General features: G+C 50.5%; 1 protein-coding gene across 1 annotated transcript in view; it reads left to right on the top strand.

Moving 5' to 3' along the window:
• Nucleotides 1–1,246: 1,246 nt before the first annotated feature.
• IPMK (inositol polyphosphate multikinase) overlaps nucleotides 1,247–9,674 on the top strand; it is a 57,829-nt gene continuing 49,401 nt past the window's right edge. The window contains exon 1 of the mRNA XM_040435153.1: nucleotides 1,247–1,597. Within this exon, the coding sequence (XP_040291087.1) occupies nucleotides 1,420–1,597 (178 nt within the window). The 5' untranslated portion in view covers nucleotides 1,247–1,419. The remainder of the gene's footprint in view (nucleotides 1,598–9,674) is intronic.

The raw sequence follows: 9,674 nt of genomic DNA, 5'->3' as shown, positions 1-9,674 counted from the left end.
GGGCCAACACTGCAAATACTGACTCTTTGCATAAATGTCATGTAATTGTCGATAAAAGCCTTTGAAACGTATGAAGTGCATGTAATTATATTTCACTACATCACAGAAACAACTGAAACAAAGATCTAAAAGCAGTTTAGCAGCAAACTTTGTGAAAACTAATATTTGTGTCATTCTCAAAACTTTTGGCCACGACTGTGCAATATACTGCCCCAGCAGAACCAGATACCACAGTGCAGCATCATCCTGAGGACAGTCATACAGTAGAACTCCGGAGGACACCTGCGGCCACTGCATCTGATGCTTCTACATGAATTAATGCTGAGAGCGTCAGATCTTTCTGCACCTGAGTCTGCCCACCTGGCCCTCAGGGCACCCGCTCACCTGGCTCTCAGGGCACCCGCTCACCTGGCTCTCAGGGCACCCGCCCACCTGGCCCTCAGGGCACCCGCTCAACTGGCCCTCAGGGCACCCGCCCACCTGGCCCTCAGGGCACCCGCCCAACTGGCCCTCAGGGCACCCGCCTACCTGGCCCTCAGGGCACCCGCCCACCTGGCCCTCAGGGCACCCGCTCACCTGGCCCTCAGGTCACCCGCCCACCTGGCCCTCAGGGCACCCGCCCACCTGGCCCTCAGGCCACCCGCTCACCTGGCCCTCAGGTCACCCGCCCACCTGGCCCTCAGGGCACCCGCCCACCTGGCCCTCAGGGCACCCGCCCACCTGGCTCTCAGGTCACCCGCCCACCTGGCCCTCAGGGCACCCGCTCAACTGGCCCTCAGGGCACCCGCCCACCTTCCCTGTAGGGTCTGTGGCCGTCTGCTCAGGGAGTCATGTGATCGGAGTTCAATCCGACACTACAGACCCCACAGGTAAGACATTACCAAATGAAAGCTGATTACACAGTGAGAATGGCTTATCATCGATGAGTGCAGCCATGCTGCTGACTGCAGGAGGAGGCACCAGCCCTCTGTTATCCGCCTATGGCAACCATGACCCTTGCACTCTATTAATCAGTCGCTCATATGACTCAGCTCCAGCCCCTGTCATGAGACGAGGATCTGGAAACGGAAGGGTTAACACCAGAACAAACAGCACCCAGCCTACAGCCGTGATTTGCATGACAGACACGCCCCGGGTGACGTTTATTTAAGTGCGGCCACGCCCCCACGGCAGTGCTTTCTGTACAGGCAAAGGCGACGTGTGAGCGTCCGTGACGTCAGCAGAGGAGAAGTGGGCGGTCCCGGAGCTGCCAGAAAAGTAACGCGGTGACGCAGGAGGCAGAGAGCCCAGCGGCGGCGCTTATCGCGCAGTGTGCTGCTGTCTACCTGAGCCGGGGGCTCGCCATGCTGGAGCTGCGGGGCGGGGAGAGCGGCCGGTGAACACTCACCCTGTCACCTCATCTCATTCCCTGTCTACAGGATGGCAACCCACAGTGCCAGCGAGCCCCTGGCACCGGCCAGCCTGGACCTCCATCATCATCATCATCATCCTCCTCCTGGGGACAAGGAGCTGCTAGGAAAAGACCACAAGTTACTCAATGGCTGCGTCCCACTCTCGCATCAGGTGGCCGGCCATATGTATGGGAAAGATAAAGTTGGTGTGTATGGCTATGCTCAGCTTGTCTCCCCTCTAAGCTGGATGATGGGGGGAGTTATTGCATGGGGGCATTTTCTCAGTGATTGGACTGTAGGTGGCGGTAGTAATGTGATTGCACTTCAGGGGTGAAATGCGTCAGCCCGAATATGATCCCTAATGTGACCTGTCAGCGGAGCCGCCGTTTCCACACTCGTATAGACCGTGTGACCTGATAAATATGTCTGACGGTACGGCCATGTATCGCTCGGGATAAAATCCTCAGTGGCCGAGATTCACCGCCGCTAAAGAGCGCCCGACATGGGCTGGTTATTGAGAAGGAATTGCTGTGGGTCCGCCACCGCTTTCAAAGTTTGCATTGCAAAAGTTGAAAGCCGCAGGTAAAGCCGAAAGCATAAACTGACAGGCAGCGCGAGCCAGTGTATCCTATGGGGGTACCCTGCAGCCGTGGGGGGGTTCTTCAAGCCTCATCCTCTCTGCTGGTACTGTAAATGCTACAGATTCTCCACCCACAGTTCCAAAGTGGAATACCTTGAGTGAATGCTGTGTCACAGCTGGGGGTCTTTGGGGGCATAATGGTAAGGATTTAAAGAAGACCCCTCACCCCTCCTGGCATGTCTGATTTAGTAACTGTTTGCATTCCCTGTGAAATAGCCATTTTGGAGGGCGTTTCCTTATAACTCAACTACTGTATGGTTCCTCTGTTTTTCCTCCTAGAAATGTGAGAATCAATTGATGACTGGGTCTTACCATTTGGGGATGAGTCCGGATATCGTCCAATCGGAAATGACGGCTTCAGACCCTGTAATGCACACCCTTTTCGCAAGAGGAACGGTAACACCCAGTTGTCAACTGATTCATACATTTCTAGATGAGGGATGGCACAAAGCTGCTCTAAGAAAAGATACTTCATGGGGAAGACAATTACCGTATTTACTAAAAGGGATCAGGAGAGGTGAAAATGATGGGGGGCCATCTGGTAAAATCGCAGCTTTTTAACACTTAGACTATTAGGTAACACTTATTGCATTTGATACTTTATATGTATTTATAAAACATGACTTTTATGTCATACTTTAACACTGTGTAGCCTGGGACGCAGCGGTCCCGAGTCAGGTATGTGGTCTTCTCACCTGGGGCTCGGCAGTTCGCACTCCTACCGCCTCCCTACTGACATCGGCAACCTGGGGTCTTCAGGGGTATGGGCAGCCCATATCCCAGGGAGGCGGTAGGAGTGCACACTGCCGAACCCCAGGTGAGACCACCCGGTGCGGGGGCTACACTGTGTTAAAGTATGACATTATATGTATTTATAAAACAGGACTTTTATGTAATACTTTAACACTGTGTAGCCTGGGGCGCAGCGGTCCTGCTCATTGTCCGGTATGTGGTCTCACCTGGGGCTCGGCAGTGTGCACTCCTACCGCCTCCCTGGGATATGGGCTGCCCATACCCCCTGAAGACCCCAGGTTGCCGATGTCAGTAGGGAGGCGGTAGGAGTGCACACTGCCGAGCCCCAGGTGAGAAGACCACATACCTGACTCGGGACCGCTGCGTCCCAGGCTACACAGTGTTAAAGTATGACATAAAAGTCATGTTTTATAAATACATATAAAGTGGCAAATGCAATAAGTGTTAAAAAGTTGCACTGTAAATACCACATTTATCCCGGGGTCCTTGCTTTTGTTTGTTAGCAGAATCTGGTAAAATGCGGAGCATTTCCATGTGTAAGAGGCTGCAGTCAGTAGTGGCCGCAATTGCTGGATTTGGGAGGATTATGCAACATGTGCTGGGATTTGTGTTGTGACAACAGGAGTATGTTAGCTGATGGAAAACCCCTTGAGTAGTCAGGGTGTGTCCTGCAGCCGTAATGATTTTTTTAAATTTATTTTTATTTCCATTGTAAAATCGGGACCCGTCGGCCACTTCCTACGGTTCATTAGGGGGGCTTCTGCTGATGGGATCTACTAGTAATGCGCTAACAAAAACTGTCTGTCCAAAGAAATAACTGTATGATCCCTATAACTTCTGTGAACAGAGATAATTGGGGTTGTTGTACCTCATCAGCGCAGAGTCTAAGGCTCTTTCACACGAGCGGGATGGATTGGCTCCGGGGGGCGTTCAGTGAAACTTAACCGTTTTGCAAGCAAGTCCGTTTTGTCTGCGATTTGCATTCAGTTCAGTTTTTTTCACGCGCGTGATAAAAACCTAAAAAAAAAAAACTGAAGGTTTACAAACATCTCTTAGCAACCATCAATGAAAAACACATTACATCCAGAAGCAAGTGCGGATGCAATGTGTTTTTCACGCATGCATTCACAAAAATGCAGAATATAGAACATGCTGTGTTTTTCACACAACGCAGAACTGATGCATGAAAAAAAAAACCTCATGTACACAGACCCATTGAAATGAATGGGTCAGGATTTAGTGCGGGTGCTGTGCGTTCACGTCACTCATCGCACCCGTGCGGAAAACTCGCTCGTGTGAAAGAGGCCTAAGGCATGGGCCATGCAGTGATTTTTGCCTGCGGCGTCACCTGGGATCACTGTCTATTAGCGCATCCGTTGAATGGGTTTGCAGCGCCACTTGCAGGTTGCCGCGACCGTGATCCCAGAATTGCAGCAGTGCTGGATCTTTTTGTGTTTGTGCGGCTGTGGTCGCTGCAACTTGTGAATGGCGCTGCGTCCGCATTTAATGGTTGCAGTGATACACGGCGAACGTTGGTCACGTGACAGTTGTTGAGGCCAAGATCGTTTAGCCTGGGGCTACCCAGCGGTTACCGCGCTGTGACGGACTCTGACTAGTCGCGCTGTCCGTGGCATTGGAGTCGCTGCAGGTTCTTGTGTAATGACTATTTATCAAGTCCTGCAGCACGATCTCTCAAACTTACCACTGTTTCGTATTTGGCAAAAAGAAGTGCGGCTACTTGATAAAACTTTTACGTTTTGTGCACAGTCGGATAGCTGCGTGCACAGTGCACTCTACATACACCGGCGCCCACCCGGCTGGTATGCCACTGGTTATGTGCCCCCATGAGCATAGGTAGGAGCATTTATGGAGACCATGTGGTAGGTACCAAAGGCAGGTGGTCCTCCATTAATTTTCATTTAGTATGGTTGCATTTTTTTAAAATTTTTTTTAGAACCCTTGTGTAAATTTACATGAGCTCCAAGCCCTTCACGGATGCCCTAAATCTAGAAGTTATCGCGCAGTAGAACAGGTTTTTTTTAAATAATGCCTGGAAAACCCTTTTAAGTTGGCATGAAAGATGCAGAGGAAAAAAAGGAACGTTTGCTCTCAGCTGATTGTGACCCGTGTAGAAGGGCCCTTGTGACAGGTGAAAAACTAGGGAACCATCTTTAAAGGGATCCTGTCACCTACTATGCCACACCTCACTGAGATGACTTTTAGGCCACCTGAACCAAAATCCGCAATTTCTAACAGTTTTTTTTGATGCGGTTGTTGGCACTAATCTCAGCCTTCATTGGAAAAGTTTGAAATCTGCAGCTAAAACTGCAAAAATATAGACACGCTGTGGGTTTGGAAGTTTACTTGTCAGATCAATTTTCACACAGAAAAATATCTGCAAGGTGCACATGAGGTTTTTGTAATCTCATACACTCTGCTGGTTCTGTACTATGGTGCGGTTTTTCCGCACGGGAATCCGCGCATAAAAGCCACTCGTATTCCGCAACCTGTGCAGGTGACCTTATAGTACTCACATGCCAAACCTTGCAGCATGTGCCAGCGCTCCAAGGGTGATGAGTCCGATAACTCTTGGCCCTCACCCATCCTCCACCTCTGGATGATGGGTGGCGGGGGCCAGGGTGTCAAATCTGTCTCCTCTCCCACCCATCCCTGGCGCTCTCTGTGAGGTTCGCCATGTCAGCACTATGAAAGAAGTGACAGAGCGCGCTGACGTCAGCGGGTCTCTCGCTAGACACTGCGCTCATGGCAGCATAGTACCAGTGACAGGTTCCCTTTAATACTGGTAGTTGACTTGAGATCTATTGGCTTGTATTCTCACTTTCTGAAGGGCACCAGCAGTGTGCCAAGTGGCCAATGACCATGTTGCACCTGTGGTTTGGTCCTGTGGCACGCTGGTACAATTACCTAAATTGCGCAGTATCTGTGTAATGGAGCTGGACAGACCCGGCCCCACTGCATTAGCAACTCACATCTGCTAGTAAAGGGAATTGCCGCCATGCAGTTTCCTAAGACCATGTTACTGAATGATGACTGTTGCTCTCTCGTTGGCGCCTGCTGCTCCCCTTGCGGGGTCGTTCACTGCCGCACCCTCGGTGTAATGTTTGTGTTACAGGCTACACTTTGCACTGTGACTCATTAGTGCAGCCTGGATCGATGGCAGCGCTGCTAATTGCCTGCCGAACCTTTGCTTGGGGGACAACGGTTGCTACAGCCTCTTACCAGAGCTTCCTCGTGAAGCAGTTGGTAGACGTGGCTATGAAGAGGTGTGCAGCGCCTTCTAGATAACCATGTGTGTGCAAGGCTGAGTTGAGTAAGTGCTGACATATTTGACATTGCAGTAACTTCCTTCCAAGTACGCTGCAGTTTTGCTGAATGGTTTATGTCGGTTACCATCCTGTTTTTGCTTAGCACCTTAAAGGGCTCCTGCCACCAGATTTCTAGCAGTAGAACAGGCTGACCTGAAACGTGTGCGCTGGTCAGCAACAACTAATTGTGTTGGTCCCATGTTCATAGGTGCCCACGTTTCTGAGAAAAATGAAGCTTTAATATATGCAAATGAGCCTCTAAGAGCAATGGTGGCCTTGCTCTTAGAGGCCACCATTGTCCAGGCATGCTGGGAGTTGTAGTTTTGCAATAGCTGGAGGCACACTGGTTGGGAAACACTACTTTAAAGACCAATATAGCAGCAACATTGCTAGTAAGTTCTATGTACCCATGTGTGGCTGAATAAACTGGAAAATCATCTAACAGAGGATATACGGTGCCGGAGTCCATTCCTTTATTAAGATCGGCCACACTGTTTCTTGTAGACACCTCTGCAGAATCTGTTAGGTTTAAAGCTACAGATGCCGCTCTTTCAAACGCTGCCCGACAAGCTCTCTGGATGAAATTGTGGTCAGGGGACAAAACGTCAAAAATGAAGTTCTGTTCCATTGCCTTTTCAGGAGAGTACGTATCCGGGCCGGTGTTAGATGAAATTCTAGGAAAGGCGGCAGATAAAAAGTAGGGCTTCCCGGAGGAAAGACCAGTTAGAAGTAGGGCTGCAGTAAACGCTTATTTTAGTAATTACGTATTCTATCGGTTTATTTTGTACGATTTAATCGAGTCATTTAATAAGAAAAACCTTCTTAAAATAATGTATTACTTTATAAAAGTAATATATTTATTACAGGGGTATAGTAAATAATTGCACACCTAAGGCTTCTTTCACAGCTGCAGCAGCCATATACATTCTGTCCCATATCGGGTGTAGCTGGATACTGCCGGGCCGGCTGCTGCAGCGATGGACTGTAATGGGGTCCGGCCTTGCTACAGCATTCAAGCTGGGTTTTGGCCGGAAAAAAGGGGGAAAAAAAAAAAAAGCTTTGGACGATACGCAGCATGTATGCCGGAACATGGCCAGATGGCCTTGGACCCCATTACAGTCAATGAGAGCATATAGCTGGTTGTATCCGGCTATACCCAATACGGTGTTCTTCTGCCAGAATGTGTATCTAAGGTCCCTTTCACACGAGCGAGTTTTCCGCGCGGGCGCAATGCGTGACGTGAACGCATAGCACCCGCACTGAATCCTGACCCATTCATTTCTATGGGTCTGTGTACATGAGCGTTGTTTTTCACGCATCAGTTCTGCGTTGCGTGGAAATCGCAGCATGTTCTATATTGTGCGTTTTTCACGCAGCTCTTGCCCCATAGAAGTGAATGGGGCTGTGTGAAAAACGCATTGCATCCGCAAGCAAGTTGCAAGTGTGATAAAGTTTTTTATCACACGCGTGAAAAACGCATCAAAACGCATTGCACCTGCGCGGAAAAAACGGAACAACTAAACGCAATCGCAGACAAAACTGACTGAACTTGCTTGCAAAATAGTGCGAGTTTCACTGAACGCATCCGGCCCCAATCCGCAACGCCCGTGTGAAACCAGCCTAAGGTTATGTTGTGAACTCCGGCAGTTTGTTGCGGTGGAGGCACAGACTGCCGGAGTTCACTGGCTGCATCTGTCATAGCTGGATGCCCAATTGCCCATTAACTGTAATTGTGACGCCCCTTACTGCCTCCAACTTGAATACTCGCCCACCCAATGTTCCCCCAATAAACAGCGGCGCACGTCTGCTCCAGTCTGGGCTCAGCAAAGCGGGCGGGATTAAGTCGTCGTATCTCGCCTACCTGTGCTCAGCTACAAATGGCGGGGTGCCAACAACTGCCGGCTGCACCACTCTTTACAATTTTTTTAGGAAGTGCTTGCAGTCCGCCTACTGAAACAGAAGTCATACTTACCTGCCAGTCACATGCACCGCTTCTGCCAATGAGCAATGAGTAGCTTCAGTGCTGCTTGGACCACATCACCGCCGAAGCCAGTCACTGCATGTGACCGTGACCATGTCCATGCACAGCCCGATAGAGGGACCAGAAAATGGAGACAGCCGGGGCAGCGCGTAAGACTGCAGGCAAGTACGAATCCCGTGTGGACATACCCTCAGCGTTTCCCTGCCCAGCAGCACTGCCACGTATTGTTCACTTGAATGGAGATGTGCTGCAGTTCCCTGCATGGCGGATGGCTGGGGCACCACTATGCAGGGAAACACCGTGACGGGTGCAGCATGAATCGGTGTTGCAGCCCCTTCAGCTCCTCTGATAAGAATGGGGCAGTCTGTACCCCCAAAATGAATATAGCTCTGGTCAAGCATGAACACTGCAGCTCCATTCATCTTTATGGGACTGTCGGATATAGCCGGGCGCGGTACTCGGCAATCTCTGACAGTCCCATAGAAAATGAATGGTGCGACTGTGTGCATGTTTGACCAGCCCTCCATGCATTCCAGGGTATGGGGGCCCCCATTCTTGTGATCAGTGGGGTCCCCAGCACTCAGACCCATTCTGATCTCATAGTAATGCCTTGTCCTGTGGATAGGAAATGGCTTCTTACCAGAATACCCTATTAAAGGGGTCCTCCTCTCAGATCAGCCTCTGTCCATAAAAAGGCATGGGTGTCACAGAGAGGGATACCCCATTAGAGTGGAGAGCTAGACATGGGTGGGGTATTAGGTCAGACCACCATATGGAGCCCATACAGTAAGTGATAGAGGACGCTGGGACAGAAGTACATGTGGTGCCTACCACACAGCGGCCATGCTGAGTACTGGTATTCTGCCAGATTTCTATACCTTGCCAAAACGCTATACCGGAAGTGACGCGGCCGCACAGGAATCAGCACTGGAATAGCAAAAAATCATTGCAGCGCCGCGGGAGAAGGACTTCATGTACATGCGCGAAACCGTACACCGCGCGTGCGCACCTAGTGGTAGGTAGATTTTCCAGCGCAAAATGTTCCATCAGATCTCCCTACCCCTGAGTGCGCGCAAAAATCACAAGGAGCAGTTCATCCTTACCGCAGAGTTGAGTGCAGAATATCGAGATCCCGCACTCGGCTCTGCTATGCGGTGACCTAGATATTCTGCGGTAAGAATGAACTGCTCCTTATGATTTGTGCGCACTCAGGGGTAGGGAGATCTGATGGAACATTTTGCGCTGGAAAACGGTTTTGCGCATGAAGATTTTTTGCTATTTCAGTGGATGTGCGCTTGCGCAGTGCCGCACACTCCCTCCTCCAGCTGATTTCTGTGCGGCTGCGTCAATTCCGGTATAGCGTTTTGGCAAGGTATAGAAATCTGGCAAACACCGGTCCTGCAGGATGAAACCGTCACTCGCCTCTCCACCCGGCTCCCAGCTCTGGTTCCAGGAGAAATGCACTGGACCGGAAACCAGAAAAAGCGTTACTGGTTGCTATAGGAACTGCCGGAAGTGTATGAACCGGGCTCCATGGCGATTCACAACGGTCAGGTGACGCTCTGGCTCCGCCCACGGTCTGC

This window comes from Bufo bufo, chromosome 6 (genome assembly GCF_905171765.1).
Source record: "Bufo bufo chromosome 6, aBufBuf1.1, whole genome shotgun sequence".
NCBI lineage: Eukaryota > Metazoa > Chordata > Amphibia > Anura > Bufonidae > Bufo > Bufo bufo.
This window is presented reverse-complemented; position numbering and strand designations above follow the sequence as displayed.